Here is a 19545-nt window from a genome sequence, read left to right as displayed (position 1 = left end):
AGAATTGATGCGTTTTCTCTCCCTGTTATCATAAAAAAAAAAAAAAAAAATTACGATATAGTCTATGTACCCAAAAGTGGCACTGATGAAAACTACGGCTCGCCGCGCAAAAAACAAGCCCTTATACGGCCGCGTCCACGGAAAAATAAAAAAGTTACAGGACTTTGAATGCAGCTATAGAGAAACAAAATGATTTCCAATAAAAAGGGGGTTTTATTGCAAAAAAGTGTAAAAACCTAAAAAAAATATTACAATTATGGTATCGTTGTAACCGTACCGACCCCCAGAAAAAATTTAGTGTGTCATTTATGCTGCATGATTAACGCTGTAAGAAAAAGAAAAAGAAATCTATGGCAGAATTGATGCGTTTTCTCTCCCTGTTATCATAAAAACTTCTTTTTCAGTGGCCTTGCGTTTTTTTTCACGCGCAGATGCAAAAATGCCATCCGCGTGCATACACGCGTGAAAAAAAACGCATCCGCGTGTCATCCGCATGCAATAAAATACAATAAAATACTATTTTAAGCTCATCCGCACTGCATCCGCGGCCCAAATCCGCGTTACAAATCCGGAGCAGATTTGATTTTCCCCGTGGACATGAGGCCTTACGGTAAAATGCCAGACAGCTGAGTGGAAACCGAATGGACCGCATTATAGTCAATGGAGTTCATTTGGCGCTGTTTGGTTCGTCATAAGACGGATCCATTCGTCCAGGGAATTCCCCTTTCCTGCTCGGAGAAGGAGAACAAAATCCTTGTCGCAGCCTTATTTTTCCTAAATGACACGACCAGACAGGTAATAATCCCAGCAAATTCAGATTATATACTGTACTGTATATATTGTACTTTGACAGGATCTTCTCTAGGCACAAATCATGCAGTGAGAATGAAAAACCTCCAGATAGAAAGCGCACAGAAATTAATCCAAAACTGTGCAAACAGCAGCACAGCCGTATGGAAAGTCCAGCAATCAAATAGGGGAGAAACATCTTCAAAGTTTAATGGCTATCTTTAAAAGTGGAACCCAAATGCATCACGTGATGGCTGACAAATTTCGGACAAACCTAAATTGTAGCTGTCTGAAACGTGTCAGCCCTCACAAGTAATGTCAATGGAAAGGAGAATAAAAGACCCACGCTATGCGTTCCACTGCATCTGAGAGCTATCACGTCACCCGCGATTGCCGGGTGACGTCACTAATCCCACACCACGGAGCCGGTCGACACTGAGAGCGTTACATAGTTTATTTATGTGTGTATATATATGTGCTTTACGATGTTACTATCTATGCTTGAAAAAGACCTCCTGGCCGAAACGCGTTGCATATTATAATAAAATTTGAATACTTGGATTGGGTGAGTCCCATCTATTCACACAAGGACCGTGGAAGGTCGTTTATTCTCCTTTGCATTGGCATTTTCTACACCCCACTGCCGTTTGGTGAGTGGGATATACCTATCCAGCGTCTCTCCTGGGGGCACCAGGATGTGAAGAAGATGTAAACATCACCACAGACCTTCCTAAAAGCGATCTTGGACTGCAAGGTGCAGGTGGGGTATCCTCCCAGAGCCCCAACCTGGCACCGGGTAAGTTCATTTCTTTCCTAGTGATAGTTAAAGTAGTATTATGGTCTAGATACAGAAGCGCTGTCCAATTTATTGTTGTTCTGTCTTTCTCACATGTAATGTGTTTGGGTTATGCCTTTAAAGATAGCCATTAAACTTTGAAAATTATACTCCACTTTTTGTTGCGCTGTACTTTCCATACAGCTTTGCAAATTATGCAGGTCTGATCGGTCATTTGTTACTGCAGAATTGAAAGATCCATAATAAAGGGGAACTGCTACCTCCTACAAGCACCATAAACTGGTGCTTATAGGCAGGGGCATAACTATTGGGGATGTGGTTGCACCCAGGCCCAGGAGCCTCTCTTCTCCATACAGGGATCCCAGTACTATGAATAAAGCATTATAGGTAGAGGCCCGTTACAGATTTTGCATTGGGGTCCAGAAGCATCCACATATACCTCTGCTTATTGGATAAGTTCGGCAGAGTCCAGGGGTGTAATTTTTATACTTATTGGGCTCCTCGTTCTCGCACTGTCACCTTGGGAAGTTGGTGCTCGGTCAATCAGTGTGACTCTTTGCAGTCCCATAGAGAACAGTGGACTGATCACATGTACTTTTTATATATCATCCATTAGACCTGCTGGTCCTCCTAGGGTCCGCACGACTATCAAAACTTAACTTTTATTATAATTAACGTGAAGGGTAAGTTAAAATACCATAGCTCCCACGTCTATCTGTCTCAATTAAAGGGGTTGTCCCGCGCCGAAACGGGTTTTTTCTTTTTCAACCCCCCCCCCGTTCGGCGCGAGACAACCCCGATGCAGGGACCTAAAGAAAGCTTACCGGAGCGCTTACCTTAATCCCCGCGCTCCGGTGACTTCTATACTTACCGGTGAAGATGGCCGCCGGAATCCTCTTCCTCCGTGGACCGCAGCTCTTCTGTGCGGTCCATTGCCGATTCCAGCCTCCTGATTGGCTGGAATCGGCACGTGACGGGGCAGAGCTACACGGAGCTACACGGAGCCCCATTCAGAAAAGCAGAAGACCAGGACTGCGCAAGCGCGGCTAATTTGGCCATCGGAGGGCGAAAATTAGTCGGCTCCATGGAGACGAGGACGCCAGCAACGGAGCAGGTAAGTAAAAAACTTTTTATAACTTCTGTATGGCTCATAATTAATGCACAATGTACATTACAAAGTGCATTAATATGGCCATACAGAAGTGTATAGACCCACTTGCTGCCGCGGGACAACCCCTTTAAATTGTCCGACTGACTACTAGATAAATTTTGTGGACCATTAGTGCAGATAGGTCAATTTAGGAGGCACATAGCTGCTGTTAAAACAGTCTGCAAAGCCCCCCTGACACATTTCACCTTATATTACGGCTTCATCAGAGGGTACAGGATTTAGGGATGTCCGGCCCCGAACAATCCCCACCTATACATCCTCTTGTGACATCATCATTCAGTGTCAGAATATGAACACCAATCACCTCATCATATGCTGATTAACGGGTCACAAAGCCAATCAGATATCACTTGTTTGATATATTATTGGTTATTGTACTAGAGAAAAAATAGGTTTTATAGATGGATTGTACAAAGCCCAATATTTCATGATTTTCTCTAATAAATATATTTAATAAATTCATAACCTATTAGGATGCTTGGTGGTTATTGTAATTGTAAAGATCCAAAGGCAAAAAAGTTGTGAGCAGCACAATATGAGTACCATATGGTTTGAACAGGTATCCTGCACGCCCACTGGGTTTGGGATCCAAGCCAAGCCGCTCTTTAGTACAAATGTTGATGAAGTAGTGGAAACAGCAGATCAAAGTGCAAAGCAATGAAGTTTCTTTATTTCTTTCCTCCCAGACAGAAAAACACGACGTTTCGACTACAAGAGTCTTTGTCAACTCAGCGGGTCCTATCATATAAGCAGTATAACTTAGTCATAGCGGTGACAGGTTCCCTTTAAGTTGCTGACATTTCACACTTCTGATTGTTCTTTACAGACATTGATGAATGTAGCAGCGGACAACAACTCTGTACTAATGGACGATGTGAAAATACTCCTGGCAGTTACCGCTGTGTCTGCCCATCAGGCTTTAGCCTTAATCCACAGGGCAACACGTGTGTAGGTAATGTATTAGGATAGTATGGCAATGAGTAATTTTAAAGGCTATGGACACCTTTAGGGGCAAATATTTTTTTTCCCTTAAATGCATGTATTTTGGGCTGACAATCAGTTTTGCAATAGGGTTGGATTAAAAATTTTGCACCATTTTTCTTCTGCGACTTCTACATATCGCTGTATATAGAAACTGCAGTCTAAGTCTTAATAGGGGATCTGTCAGTGAGGCTGGACTGACAGTTTAGTTTCCCTCTGTCTTCTTCTCTCCTGAATGTTCTTATCAGCTCATTTATACACTCAACCAGGTTCATCTTTGTTGTGCTCATATAGTCTTTCACATATCAACTTACTGCACCATGCCTAATGTAAAGCCTTCCCTGAATACCACTCATACACAGGTCACTAGATGATCGGAGTATAGTGATCTATTAAAGAACAGATGCATTATATGAGTATACCGTAGGTCAGGAAGGGTAAAGTTTCTCTTTAGGAAGAGCACCTAGTAGGTGTGAAGTGACTTATAAAGCCATGCATGTTCTTCAAGCCAAACTATCTTTTCCCAGTCATTGTTACAAGGTCTGTTAAAAGTTCAGACATTGACTTGTAGGAATCCTACCTTTTAATAGGTGGCACCATATTGGCACTGTTCCATTTTTCCATGTGCATCAGCACGTTGTGGGATAGGAATGCAATGAGTACTTTTGTCTCCCATAGACATCGATGAGTGCCGCCTAACTCCTAGACGTCTGTGTCTGAATGGTCGATGTGAGAACACCCCGGGGAGTTACCGTTGTGTTTGTCCTGCTGGGTTTACTGCCAATTCACAGGGCACTGATTGCCAAGGTAAGTAATTGCTAGCCACACACTTCCAGCAGGCTTTGTGGTACTGGGGACGGTATTTCCAAAGACTACTGTTTGAAAGATAACAGTTTGTTAATGAAAAACAATAAATGAGTTGGAAGCCAAAATCAGAAAATGGTTAAAGGCCTATTTACACACACAGATATCTTTCAAAAGATTGAAAGATCAGCGATCATTTTCCATAAAGTACTAATAGGCACTAATTGTTATTAGTACTTTATCAGATTCATCTGCATGCAAATGAGTTTCTGGCAGCTGTTGCAAAACTCAGCAGGAGGTCTGAGCTCTGTAATTAGCTCTATTGTTCAGCCAAGGGCTGCTAAGAGAAAACAATGTAATCCTGGTCTTGCTTATCAGCTGTTCTGCTTGTGGCAGGGCTGACAGCTGAGACAAAGCAATCAGCTGTAATTAGCTCTCCCCCAGCAGTACACAGTGTGCTGTTCTGCCGAACAATAGTTTTCAAGCAGAATTGAAAAATGTCGTTTGGCAGAAAACTGAAAGATGGGCACATTTAGACACAACGATTATCGCTCAAAAGATGGCTTTTGAGCAAATTCTGAGCGATAATCGTTATGTCTAATTGGGCCTTAAGGCTATGGTCAACCTACCAGGCCTATTGTACACCCCCTTGAAGTCCTTCTGCAATTTATACTGTGGTCCAAAAAATGTCTTGAGCTGAGAGCTCAGGTACAACACCAGGGAAGAACCCTGAGAGGTTGGAAAGCTCGCTATAACATCATGTATTTTTGTTAGCCATTATAAGGTATCATATTTACAAGGTTATTTGGCTTCTCTTGCTGGGAAAAATCACATTTTATTTTTGCAGCACGACCAATGGAGGCTATGCTCATACAGACCTCAGTGTCTGCCTCATTTCCATAGATAGTGCTGCATGGACACACAGGCCCTACGGGCTGATAATTGATCAGATTCCTGTGGTCCAGTAGTGTAAATACACGCACCGACTAAACGGCGAGTGATAATTTGCTCACTTCTAATTTGTTGTTCAGTTTACGCAGGCATAAAAACTGAGTGACAATTAGTCCGTGTAAACAGGCAGTCATTCAGCTATGAATGTTTACTGCGAATGGAGGTGGGTGAGCCTGAGCGATACCTGGCCTGCTCTGCTACCATTCACGGAGCAATGATCATTTCTGTCCAAAAGTGGAGGAACGATCATCACTAGGACAGCTGCTCTGCGCCCAACAGGTCGTCCCATGTGAAAGGACCCTAAAGGCCCTTTAACACGGGCTCACAGTCGGGTAAATGACTGCATGAGTGCTGACGTCACCACTAAAGTCGTTAGCACTCGTGTAGAACATTTAGACTGACAGACTTCGCCACTAGATCACTGGCTTCTTGCTCAGCGCTTCACCTTCTATGTGAATCGCTGAGCATTTACACAGAATGACAACCCCGCGATCCGGCGATGGTTTTTAAGCTGACTGAAAAGTTGGCGAACGAACTTTGAGCGATAATCGTCCCGTGAAAATCGCCCATAAGTTAGTAAAAGCATTCAGTCGCGGTCCTGGAGAGCTTCCCTGGGAAAATAAATGAAAGGTGTTATCCAACTCTTCGAAAATTATAAAAGTTGCTGCGAATGCTTTAAAATACTAAAGCTAGCTTCACACAGGCGGCGCAATATCAGGCTGGAAATCACGGCACGATTTTGCGCTTCCCAACATGCATTTTCCCTGCAGATGTGATCGCACCTAGCACGTGGTGTGATGTCGTCGCCAACCCCAATGAAAACAATGGGAGATGCGAGAGCGCATCCAAAGATAGGACATGCCGTGATTTATTTCCATGATGCTGGAACAAATCACTCATGTGTATGACCCCATTCTTCTCGCAACGGACAAATCTTGCGTGATTTTCTCGTCCATGTGAAGTAGTCCTAAAAGAAGCAGCACTCCATTCATTACCTAGTGATTCAGAGCTGGAACTCTTGCTGTCCTCCCAGTTTAAGTTTCTAAATAGTTAACACTAGACCGCTGCAGCGATCACATGCCATACTCCGAAATGCATGCAAATCAACTTTACTAATAGCGCAAATACGTTGCGTTGAGTTGTGCGCAAAAAAGTATACGCCCATGTGAAGCCAACCGAAAATATGAGCAGTTTTGGTCATGAAAACACTGCATATTTCAGGGACCAAAACTGCATCCGCCGTGTGAGTGAGCCCAATCAATCACTCAGTCTCAAGCAACTGCCTCGCTAGTGTCTCTGCAAGGGCAGCAGCTGCCAGCCAGGAGAGGTAGAGTACAGCCACAATTCCCAGACAAAATCTATGACTAATCTGCAAAATCCACATGAGTTACATGCAGTTTTGCAAGTGCATTTTGCTGTGGATTCTGCATGGATTTCAGCTCTGCTCTTTGAAGGAAGTGAAATCCATTGTGAAAATTTGCAGCATACATTGACATGCTGCAGCATGTGGATAGGATTTGACTTTGCTGCTGTAATACACTGCAGAGTATCCATCCTTTGTGGATATAACATTAGGTGGTACATCGCCAGGGGTTCTCCAGGTATTTTATTACTGATGACCTATAGTGAGGATAGGTCATCAATAGTTGATCAGCAAGGGGGTTCACCGCTCAGCATCCGTGCGAATTAGCTGATCTCCGGGCCTGCTGTCAGTGTTGTCAGTGCTGGAGGCAGGTAGCGCTGTCTGTGTTGCAGTTTGGTACTGCAGGCACAGCTCCCATACACTGTCCGTACTGACAGCAGAGCTTGGAATCAGCTGATCAGCTGGGATCACCAGCGGCGAACCCCCAATGATCAACTATGACTTATCCTGAGGATAGGCCGTCAATAGTAAACATCTGGAGAACCCCTTTAAGGGCGGCTTCACACGAGGCTGTGTGCAAAAACACATAGCCGCACAGTGTATTTGTGCATGAACGAGGTTTAAAGAGGTACATAATCTGTGTTTTGCGCATGTCTGCACATAGTACTATACTTTTTGCGCATGAAAGGCCAGTTCACACGGCGAGTGACACACCCTCTTCGTGGATTTAATGGCTAAACGCACCCTTTCTGTGGCTTTTGTGGCTAGTCAACGCCCAAGGAGCTCCAGATGTATTATTTTCTCCGTCCTTTGTGCAGTATCACACCTTTGCATATTTTCGCAACTCCTATAGACTTCTGCGCAAAACGCAGGAAAATAGAGCAGGACCTACTTTTTCCCGTGCGCAGAAAACGTGCTTTTGAGAATGAACCCATTGAAATCAATGGGTTCTATTCTCTGTGTTTAGCGCAAGTACACAAACACGTGAAGAATCACTTTAAAGGCTATAAACTGTGACTCACATGGTCCGTACACATAAGGAATCTGTGAGACAATAAAAGGTTGTGCATGTTCCATTGCAGCTATAATCTGAGTATACAGCGCCGTACGTATGCAGATGTTAGCTGTGTGGGCATCCGGCTCACAGTAGTCTGCGTGTGCTGCTGTGATGTAGCCTAAATTAATAGATCATCTCCACATACAGATATAGATGAATGTCGCCAGACACCACGTCTTTGTGGATCTGGAAGATGTCTCAACACTCCTGGCAGTTTCCGCTGTTCTTGTGCAACCGGCTACAGACTGACCCCACAAGGCAGTGACTGCATTGGTAAGATCTCTGTGCTACGAGTCTTATGACTGTCCGTGCTGCATCTGCAAAAAACGGATGTTTTTTTTAGACGTGTGCCGTTCTGGATGCCATTCATATGCAGTCCGTGTGTCTGTAATTCAGTATGGCATCTGTATTTCACGTCCGCAAAAAAAAATTCTTTCTTTTTGCATGTCTTATAAATTACGGACCGCACATGAATGGCATCTGAGGGCTCTCCGTTTTTTCTTTCATCCCCATTGACTTGAATGAGTGAGTCTCATCCGCCAATCACATCAGAATAGCGCATGAGGTTTGTTTTTTTTGCGATGCATATGTGTGTGTGTAAAAAACAACCTTGCGGTGTGTCTTGCCACACTGACTGATATGGGGCTGTGTGCTGTCACAGTCTAGTCTGTTCTTCACTCGGGCAGCACCGTACTGAAAAACACCAGTGTGCCACAGGTGGTATTAGTATACTATTACATGGGGTGATACGCTTTCCAGAACGGATGATGATTAGTGATATAGCTAGTTGATCGGCACCTATTTACTAACATGTATACTATTATGGTTTCCCGCCCCAATTACATTAGTCCTGGTGGCACATTCCCTGTTTATGTAAGGGGAGGTTCTGCCGACAAACTATGATTTCAGTACCCACAGAAAAGAAGCAATCATTAAGAAACAAGTGTTTTATCATTTGAGCACTGGATATGTTACAAGGAACAATGATCATGCGTACAAACAATCATTCGGGTAAAACACCGCCATGTATAAAATTCAGTTTAAAGGGGTTATCAGTGACTTTTACTATTGACGACTTATCCTCAGAATAGGCCATCAATAGTTGATCCGCGGGGGTCTGCCTTTCAGGATCCCTGCCAATCAGCTGAACTCTGGGTCCGCTGTCAGTGTGGACAGCGCTGGAAGTAGATTGTGCTGTCAATAATGCAGTTAGCCAGCTTGGTACCACAGGCACAGCTCAAATTCAATGGCAGTTGTGTCTGCAGTACCAAACGGGACCTCTGCAATACAGACAGCGCTATCTGTTTCCAGCACTGAGTGTACTGACCAGATGATTGGTGGGGATCAAGAGCGCAGACCCCCATCCAGAGGATAGGTCATCAATAGTAAAAGTCTGTTAGAACCCTTTATAGTTTTCTAGGCACATAAACTATTGATGACCTATCCTCAGGATTGGTTTCAATCAGAGCTACATGGCGGTCGGAACAATAACTTTCGCTCCAACTTTTGTGTATTGCAATGCTGACAGCATGCGCCGCTCAGCTGATTGGCCAAGTTCCCGAGCGACGGACTCCAGCCAATCAACTATTAATGACCTATCCTGAGGACAGGTCATCGATGGTATTTGTGCCTGGAAAACCCCTCTAAAGCTCTGTGCACACTGCGTTTCGCCGTCCATCGGAGCAATACATCCGGGTGACTTTCTGACATACTTATGACATAAGACTGTGACAGTTGGCACTTTTTGGGCAGTGGCATGTGTACGTTGTTACTTGGAGATCTGAACAGCACAAACAGTGCATCAATAGGCAGATACCATGCTGGTAGGATCTCTAATAAGAGCATCTCGTATTAATCATCAGTGTAATATTCTGCTTCCTCTTTGCAGACATTAATGAGTGTGAGAATCCTGGAGCCTGTGCAGGCCAAGAGTGCGTTAACACCCCGGGGTCCTTCCAATGTCGGCAATGCCATACTGGGTACAGACTGCAGAACCGACGCTGTGTGGGTAGGTGTTTTACTCTGATCAAGGGCTCCTTCATACAGGTGGGTTTGTGCACAAGCAATCTTTGTATAGAACCCACCGATTTCATTGGCTTTGTTCTCATAAGCGCGTTTTGCATGTGCAAATTTTGCTTGGGCTATAAAAATAGGACCTGCCCTATTTTCCTGTATTTTGCGCAGCGGGACTGCCATAGAAGTCTATGGCAGGGATGAAATTACCCAAGAGGAAGGGTGTGCCAATGCGCAAAACACAGGAAAAGGAGACAGCTGGACCTCAATAGCATTTAGGCTGCCTGTCCACGGGCGATGATCCACTTGCGATAAATCGCCCATGGATCATGCTATGAAAGGCTTTCCATAGGCTAACTATGGAAAGCGCAGCCCAACGTCCACAAGCGGAGAATCATAGCGATTCTACACTCTCACGGGATTGAAATTGCGGCATGCTGCGCTTTTTCGCAGTGAGCCTATCTATTAGATAGGCTCATCATGGAGACCTGTCAGTGCTAGCGATATTCTGTCCCGGTCGTGGACAGGCAGTCTTAATACCCAATCCATTCCAAGGAAAGGGAGTATCACGCATGCGTGTGAACTGGCTCTGCTTGTGCAAAAAGTACAGTAATCAGCGCGCCACACCCTAATTAACCCACTCTTCAAACATGATTCATGTGCAAATACACTGCGCTGTGTCGAGCATATTTGCACTGAAGCTGCCCCACCGAAGTTCACCTTTTTTATGCATATTACTCTCCCTTAGTATTCCTACAAGACAGTGGCGTACATGTAATGGAGGCATCAGATGGTCATAGCATTTGTCTTCAGCTGCCACTAGGGGGAGCTCGATAGATACAGATTTTTAAAGCTCCCATTGACTTCAAAACTAGGTGTACAATTCTATATGCAAATAGCTCCTTCTAGTGGTGGCTTTGTGTTATTTCCCTGTCTGCACTGACTAGGAGTTTATTAAGGGCTCACTCACACATGTGTAAAGGGGGCTGCGCATTGAGTTTCATTGCCTTCATTCACCACGTGTTCTGCACGGGATATACACGTGTGTAATACGCAGGGACAATTCGCCCATGTAAACAAGCCCTTAAGGTGGCTTCGGACGAGTGTTAGTGCAGCGCAGAGTATTTGCACATGAACCCTCTTTGAAGAGCCAGGTAATCTGGGTGTTGCACACATGTCAGCACTTATTACTGTGCAGGGCCCATTCAAGCAAGCGCGTGATACTCCCTTTCCTTGGAATTGATTAGCATGTCGCGTGCGTGTATCTTGCAGCCGCACGCTGCGAGATACACCCGTGTGAGCCCGGCCTGATGTATATTTGTGATGCACACTGAAAATTCTGCTGTGGATATTAAAGGTGAAAATTCACATTAAGGGTTTAAATACACGGACGCATGTGCAAATACGCTCGCCGCTACAAAGCATATTATGCATAGGAACAAGGCAAAAGCCTTAACTTTTTTTACTGCGTACAGTAAAAAGAAAAAGCAGAACGATAGGTCCCGCCCTGTCTTTTCTCGCACATGTGTGCTAAAAAGATAGGGCGAGGACTATCTGTTCTCACACCCAGTAATATCACGTGAGAGTCCCGCTAGTGAAAACTAAACCATTGAAATCAATGGTTTCGTTATGATTTGTGGGCGTGATTTTTAACCTTAGAAAATGGCGCTCGCCTGTTTAAGCCCTAAGCAAAAGGAAACAATGGAAAAAGAATGGAAGGTGTATTAATTCATCTCCACCCTCCACTCTAGATATCAATGAGTGTCTGACGGAGTCTACATGTGGGACAAATGGAAGATGTACCAACACTGATGGCTCTTACCAATGTGAATGTGCGCCTGGATTCAGACTGAGCAGTGACAAAACGCAGTGTACAGGTCGGAGCATCTCAGCTTGTCTATGTCTAATATGTCTGTAACGCCTCTTACACAAGGGAACTTTGTAATACGGATCCGTAATATGTGCGCATTACAGATGAAGCTGCATCAGTATTACATCTGTATTTGCTTTCATCTGTATTATTTTCCACTGGGCAAAAAACTGATCTGTTTTTGCAAAGAAAGAAAATAAGTGCAACCTGCTGCGCTACTGTTTCCACAAAAAAACTACGGAAATCAAAGAGAAAGGATGTTTATTTTTTTTACATGACTAATAATTATTAGGAAATTTATAGTACCAGTGTTTCTGGTGGCACAATGCGCCACTTACTAATATAATATAGCGAAGGGGATTGGAGTTGTAAGTACACGGCTAGTGTTTTAGGACCTGTGATGACGTCATTGTCACAGACACACAGCTCTGCTACATATGCACATCACACACTGCACACACAGCTCTGCTACATGCAGTCTTCATCGGCCTCTGCTGATTTAGCATCTGTGATGACATCACTGTCATGTGTCAGGGGTGGTGCTAAGACCCAGTGACTGATCACATGACGGTAACATTAAGGCATCTGTAACGAAGGCAAACTGAGCTGAACTAAAGCACCTCAGTTCCCAATTAAATCAGTCGGAACTTCAACAGAACCGTAGTTTCCATTAGGCTGCTTCTTAGATGGAATGGCTAAACAGAAAACAAAAGCACAGATGTGAACGAGCCCTAATACTAATTAGTGCGAATACGGATGCATCTGTATTTTATTCATAGATTTTCATTAGCTCAATATTAGACTAGGGCTACATGGTGAGTTTGGCTTGGACAGGGGTTACACAATCAATAACTGACATATACCCCTACAATGTTATAGAAGTCAACATGTTGTGACTCACAAGTAGCTACGACTATGTCACAAGAAATCCAATGAGATTGGATTTTTTAGTGATCTGCGGGGTAGCGGCTTTTTGTGAGTCGCATCATGATCGCATTGACTTCAATGAGATTGTTAAATTGCAGTGTTACACTGCAATATTTGGTAGTGCGAACCCTGCCATGCCAAAGTCGCTGTGAAGCTCTAACCTATGTGAAGCACTGAGCGGGGAAGGTTTACAGGTAGTAAGAAGTAAGCCAACCAGCAATGATTTTTATGCAGGCTGCAACTGAGTGACAAACGGGAAGCAAACAAATAGTGCACAATTATCGCGCATTTATGTTCCTTCTAGATGGTGCCTGAATTGCCATGAGAACTATGGATGATTAGGTAGTGTAAGGGCTCCTGTCCACGGACGATAGTGCATTGCGTTACTCGCGGCAATAATCCGGCCGCGAGTAACGCAGTGCACGCTGTCCATAGCGTTGCCCTGGAAAGCGCAGCCCCCTGTCCACGAGCGGAGAATCATAGCGATTCTCGGCTTGTAGGAGTCAAATCACGGCATGCTGCGATTTGCTGCGATTCTCCACAGTGAGCCTATCTATCAGATAGGCTCACCACTGAGAATTGTCAGTTCTCTCCCCTGCTTCCCGGTGACAGAATATTGCTAGTGATATTCCGCCTCGCCTGTGGACAGGGGCGGCTAAAGATGGAGGCAGCTATCTTGGCTGCCCAAAAATGGCACCTGAAACCACTGGAATGCAGAGACCACCGAGAAGATTATCGACAGGTAATATAATCCCTTCAACCTCCGACACTGGGACAGAATTTTGTGCTGAAGCTGGAGATTTGCTTTAATGACATCTATCAACTATAATTACTGTATCATATATATTACCTAGGTCGTTTATAGGCTAATGAGCATCAAGAAACGAAGCTGATCCATTACCTTTATTTTCCTACAACCTTATTTTTCAGTAATAGCCTTTTAAAGGGGTTTGATATTTATGGCCTTTGTTTAGGATAGGTGAACAATGTTTGATCGCCGTGGGTCCAACTTAAGGAACTTACTTATGGTCAGTGAAATACAGGACTGTGGTGCTTAAACTGGTGGTACATCTGCTTCGCTATCTATATATGACTGTACATAGAGGAGCAGCTGTCAATCACCGATAGCTCCGCCCATTGGACTGTTCAACTGAGCAGAGATATAAATGAATAAAACACAAGTTACACTGAATCTTTCACCATAAAACTATATATCTACCTGCTCAGCTCCTCCTGCTCTACAACATAATGCCTGCGGTAGGACATAATGTTTGAACTGACAGGTTCCCTTTAAACAGGTGAAACCGCCCGTGAAGTGAACAAGATGAGCTCTATTATGAGGCACAACCACTCAACCTAGGTAACATTAATCACTTGATTGGGATGAGCTGCAGTAACAATTACAGCCGCCTGTACCGATAGGATGCCATTCCTGTGTGAACAATAAAAGAGACCCCTCATTATACTGGTCAGTAGGAATCCCAGAGCTCCGACCCAACAATCACACATTGATGGCCCATCCTAAAGGCCTATTTACACACAACAATTGTCATTTGAACGAACAAACCACTCAATGACTTTTTTACTTTTGAGTGTTTACATGTAACGATATCGCTCACTTTCACTCATTTGAATGAATTTTGAGCGATAATCATTGCATGTAAATGAGCCTTTGGGATAGACTACTAATGAAATAGACATTATGTTACAGAGCTTAATTACCATTAAAGGGGTTATCTGGCTACTGGACAACATTTTTTCAATAGGACCCCCTGTGTGAAAATAAATACTTCCCCCTCGCAGTCACCAGAATCCAGCGCTGCAGCCCTTTGCAGTATGGTGCAATTACCACATACTTTATCTACTGCAGATATTAATGAGTGTCTAGAAGGAGAGTTTTGCTTCCCACGTGGCGAGTGCCAGAATACAGAAGGTTCTTACAGATGTGTGTGCGCGGACGGCTATGTTACCACCGCTGATGGTTCGTCATGTGTTGGTAAGTTCAGAAACTTTGAAAACAAATATATAACACTATAGATACAAGTAGCCATTACCATGGAACAGGCATATGCAGTACTTCCATACCCGTCAGCTCCTCTCGCCAGATGAAGAAGGACATTTAAATGTCTTTAAAAGCCTATGCAACTTTCTTTGGCAACTGACAGGAGCTGACAGTCAACAAAGACAGCTGAAGGGGTACATGGCATAAGTGAGCGCTGTAGCCCCTTCATTTAAGTGATCAGCGAGGGTCTCAACCGCATTGATTAAAACTTTTGATATGTTACTCTAACGTGTCAGAAGTTTTTTAAAAGTGCAGTTATCCTATAATGTGCTAAATAAACTGCAGCACAGAACTTTTTCTTGCCTTTTCAATAGCTTTTATTGTGTTAAGATAACTTGTAACAAAGTTATCAGCATTGGATTACATTTTGACACATGTGAGGAAATGGTTGATATTTTGGTTCCTTACTATAAATGTCTTTTGATTTCTTCTTAAAAGATAAGGATGAATGTCAGACTGGCACTTTCTGCCAAGGAGGACGCTGCACCAACACGGTGGGATCCTTCCAGTGTGTATGTCCGACCGGGTTACGAGCCACTCCTGACAACACTAACTGTATAGGTAAGCTGAGATAGGTAATCATCCCGATTGGATGAACAGGCTATCAAATGGATGTCTATGAAATAATAAATATGTTCTCTGTCAGATGTAAATGAATGCCAGGAGCGAGGAGCCGCCCTCTGTGGTACACAATCCTGTGAGAATACCCTTGGGTCCTATAGGTGTATTGCATCTTGTGATAGCGGATATAGACTAACAGCCTCCGGTGACTGTGCGGGTAAGAATACACGGCTGTTTTTATGTCCAGAATCTCCCCCTAGTGATCCGCGAAATTCAGAGATGTAATCTATAGCAACCAACCAGAAAGCAGTCACATTCCTGCACTCCTTCACTTCTATGAGTTATTCTACTTTACAGTAAGGTAGAGTATACTGAACATTTCTTCTCTCTGTAGATATCAACGAGTGTGCTAATAACTCAACAATCTGTGGAGACAACGCCGTTTGTGAGAATCTGATTGGCTCCTACCGCTGTACATGCAACTGGGGTCATGAGATGTCCAGTGAGGGTCAGCATTGTGTAGGTATGTTACGTGTAAAGATTTCATTGCTTTAATAGTTGTAGCAAAACTGACGCTGACTACCCAAAAGACTAAAAAAATAGGGAAGTCAATGGGTTGTCAGCTTAGGGCTCTTGCATTCCTCCCCCTTCCTTCCTTACATTTATCTTGTTTTTCCACTTCTACTACCCATTCTTAACTCCTGTGTCTTCATTTCCACCTTCTTTTGGTCAAAAAGGTATTCTTTTTCTCTTTTCTCACTAAGAGTTCCATAATGAGTGCCGATCGGCGGTACAACATGTCAATCGCTACTCATTTACTTTCATTTTCACAGTGGAAGATTCAGAAGAGGTTTGTCTGGGCATTTGCTCATTTTTCAGTGGATTGCTGGGATGCATACACCATTCAATGATCAGGAACAAACATTTGTACAGACATTCATTGACCCTATGTACAAAAGGCTTTAACTAATGTTTTTTGCTACATTGCAACATTGCATTAAGCAAGATGTGTTACAGCATACAATGTATAAAATTGGAGATACATATAGTATAAGAACATAGAAGTCTGTAACTGTCCCATTAAAGACCTCATGTATTAGCAAGTGAAGTAAGTGGCTACAAAGGGCGTCTCTGCCTCTCTGGTGGACCTGGCATGTGAATGTATTACACAGATTGATTTAGATGAGATCTATGTCTTCCCTATGGTAGTGCTAGAGGGTTGTTGAGCACTAGCTACCAGGTTCCCCCACAGACTACAGATACCCGCACCAGGACACCCTGTGATCGGCTTATCATCAGGGGTCTGTTCTAACAGATATGGATGGCCTAAAATGGACAACTTCTCTAAAGGGGAATAGTATGTATAGCGAAAAAATTAAGGGTGGAGCAAACCCGGTGGAAGGTGCTAAGCCAATAATGTTCTGAAATTGTAGGTGTTAGGATTGGTAGAGGTGCTGCCCGCCAGAAAACGCTCCACCTGGGTGGGCATGAATATGACAAGGAAAAAGGAAAAAAGGCTGGTGAAAAAGGTGCAACACTCTGAGCTCGGTAGAAAATGAAGGTCATAGATAAGGTAGTGAAAGAACTTCTCTTTTATTGGACAACGTGAATAGCCAGCAAGTGAAAACGCCCTTCGCCAGTTCAGGAAACTAGGTGATATATACAAAAGAACAAAATTCAAAAAAAGGGGAAAAAGATTGGAAATAAAGGGGAAGAAATATGTACCAGTACACATAATAAAAATGAATAAGCAACAAATACAACATAGACAAGATAGTATGATATATGTAAAATAACAATAGATAGAAAATATGGTATGATATATATGAATTACATACACTATATAGAATGACAAAAATGTATATAAGATAGAATATCTAATAAAAAATGGAATAAAATCAAATATTAGTATTAATAACAATGATGAGAATATCAATGTAAAAACAAATACACAAAAATAGATTACGTTGGGCTAGTCAAAAACCAAAAAAAGAGGCACGACCATTGATTTAAAATAGATATACCACGTTTTCACTTGCTGGCTATTCACGTTATCCAATAAAAATAAGTTCTTTCACTGCCTTATCGGCAGTTCAGGATGACTGGCTCAATCTTCAAACTACATAATCCTGCACAAATAATTCATAGTGTTAGACTACCAATGCAGTATACCTGCTTTCTGATTGGCCAGCACTGCTCATGAGATCAGTACTGGCCAATTAAACCGCTGTGCACAGTGTGCATTAGCTAGATAGAAAATTATGGCAGCCATCAATGGATCGGACTATAGGCAGAGAAAAACAAGTGGAGGTAATATAGCCCCAACCCCATTTAGTCCAAGGACAGAATTTTGTCCTGAAACCAGAGGTTAACTTTAAGCTGTTTTCATGGAACAACCCCTTTAAGTAATTGAGGAACAAAATGATCAGAAATCCATACAAAAATCCCAAGGATGCAAATGAAGTGCCATGCATATAGAGCCATATGGTAAGCTTTAAAATAAAAAAAACGCAATGTACAGTATTATCTCAGTGCATGGACTAAATGAACTGCTGGGTCCTGCATGTTTTTTCTTTCCACAGATATAGATGAGTGTTTGGAATATGGAGATTCAATCTGTGGATCGATGCGATGTCAAAACACCCCAGGATCATACAAATGCATAAGTGACTGTGAGCCCGGCTATCAGCTCGCTCCTTCTGGAGACTGTACTGGTGAGAACTCAAGCCTGTCTATTTGCTATGCTATAAGTGGTGGTGTGACTGTGGCTTCACCATCTTGCAATCAAAAGCTAGAAAGGGCAAGGACAACTGTTTGAGTCCTAACACCGGGTATGTTCATGTGTCAGATATCAACGAATGTCTAAATAAGACTGTCTGCGGGGAGCATGCCTTGTGCCTCAATCTAGCTGGAGCCTACCAATGCCTGTGTGACCAGGGCTATGAGGGGCAGAGGGGCGATCAGCACTGTGTGGGTGAGTGCCTTCATTGTGGGCCGTACAAGACGATATTGTGTATTAGGATTATATAATCACAGTATAATTTACACCCCAAGTCTTTGTTCACATTTGCATTCAAGTTTTCACTCTCTTGTTCCACTACAGGAACAGAAAAGCGGAAACCATGTCGTCGACAGATCAATCCTATGGCAGAACCGAATGGAGCTGGACGGATCCCATTGACAATAATAGGGTCCGTCAAGCTTCCCTTACGCTGTCCAGCATTTTCCCAGGCAAAATAGCGCAGCATGCTATGCTATTTTGTCTGGGATTTCCAGAATGAACTGTGCCTGAGCTTCTAATGCAGATGTGAACAGAGCTTAAGACTTTTCTAATATTTCACCATGAAATGATGCAGTTTATCTAGATTTGGTTGTACTTCTATAAAGGCCTATTTCCTCAACTTGTTAACAAAAACCATAGACATCGTAGATGAGGAAGGAGGAGGACATGGTGCTGTTGAATGAAGCTGAAGGGTCTAGGATTAGAACAAACATTTATTGAGGCAGTCGGGCAACAAGCTGCAACATTGAAGCAACGTCTTCCTCAACCAATAAGGAAGACCTTACTTGGATGTTGAAACACATTGCCAAAATGCCTCAATAAAGGATTGTTTGTTCCTTCGGCAGCACCATGTCTAGTTCTCCTCTCATGTACAATCCCAGAAGGAGGTATTCTCATGTACGATCCCAAAAGGAGCTGTTCTCATGTACGATCCCAAAAGGAGGTGACTGCAGCTGTTCTGCATATTGGTGTCCTGTGGTGCTAGGACAGCTGCTCCAGGTGAGTGCATCACCACTTACCTTTGCTATGTTCTGCTGAGGTTTCCTACACATGGAGCACTCCACTCCCTAGGTTAACACTATACATATGGATTACACAAAAGGGCATAATACTGTGTTAGTACAGAACAATCAAGCTAAAATAAAATTATTAAGTGGGGTGAGAAGAAAAGAAAAAGAACCCACAGGTTCAGTCAAACGAGCATTTTTCACTGGGATTGATAGTCTGTGTTTGAAAAATCGCTGCATGTCCTATTGTTGTCCGATTCTGAAACAAGAATAGTATATGTGATGTATGGTGTTCTGCACATCTGACAGCACACGGGCAGGGTACGCATGTGCTGTCTACTGCAAGTTGCGTCCAAGAGTCTTGAGTGTGACTCTATCAGCTATCTGAATATGGCCTTACGCTACCACCTC

The 19545-nt window shown here is 43.3% G+C and overlaps 1 protein-coding gene across 2 annotated transcripts in view; it reads left to right on the top strand.

Moving 5' to 3' along the window:
• LTBP4 (latent transforming growth factor beta binding protein 4) overlaps positions 1–19545 on the top strand; it is a 103895-nt gene that overhangs the window by 69945 nt on the left and 14405 nt on the right. Inside the window, exons 12-22 of one of the 2 annotated variants that reach the window (XM_066581192.1) lie at positions 3583–3708; positions 4416–4544; positions 8060–8185; positions 9801–9920; positions 11677–11802; positions 14593–14718; positions 15223–15345; positions 15431–15562; positions 15740–15868; positions 17928–18059; positions 18194–18319. In XM_066581192.1, coding sequence (XP_066437289.1) covers positions 3583–3708; positions 4416–4544; positions 8060–8185; positions 9801–9920; positions 11677–11802; positions 14593–14718; positions 15223–15345; positions 15431–15562; positions 15740–15868; positions 17928–18059; positions 18194–18319 — 1395 coding nt within the window. The remainder of the gene's footprint in view (positions 1–3582; positions 3709–4415; positions 4545–8059; positions 8186–9800; positions 9921–11676; positions 11803–14592; positions 14719–15222; positions 15346–15430; positions 15563–15739; positions 15869–17927; positions 18060–18193; positions 18320–19545) is intronic. The other variant, XM_066581193.1, reaches the window with a different exon arrangement.

The sequence above is a fragment of the Eleutherodactylus coqui genome, chromosome 10, assembly GCF_035609145.1.
Source record: "Eleutherodactylus coqui strain aEleCoq1 chromosome 10, aEleCoq1.hap1, whole genome shotgun sequence".
Classification (NCBI taxonomy): domain Eukaryota; kingdom Metazoa; phylum Chordata; class Amphibia; order Anura; family Eleutherodactylidae; genus Eleutherodactylus; species Eleutherodactylus coqui.
This window is presented reverse-complemented; position numbering and strand designations above follow the sequence as displayed.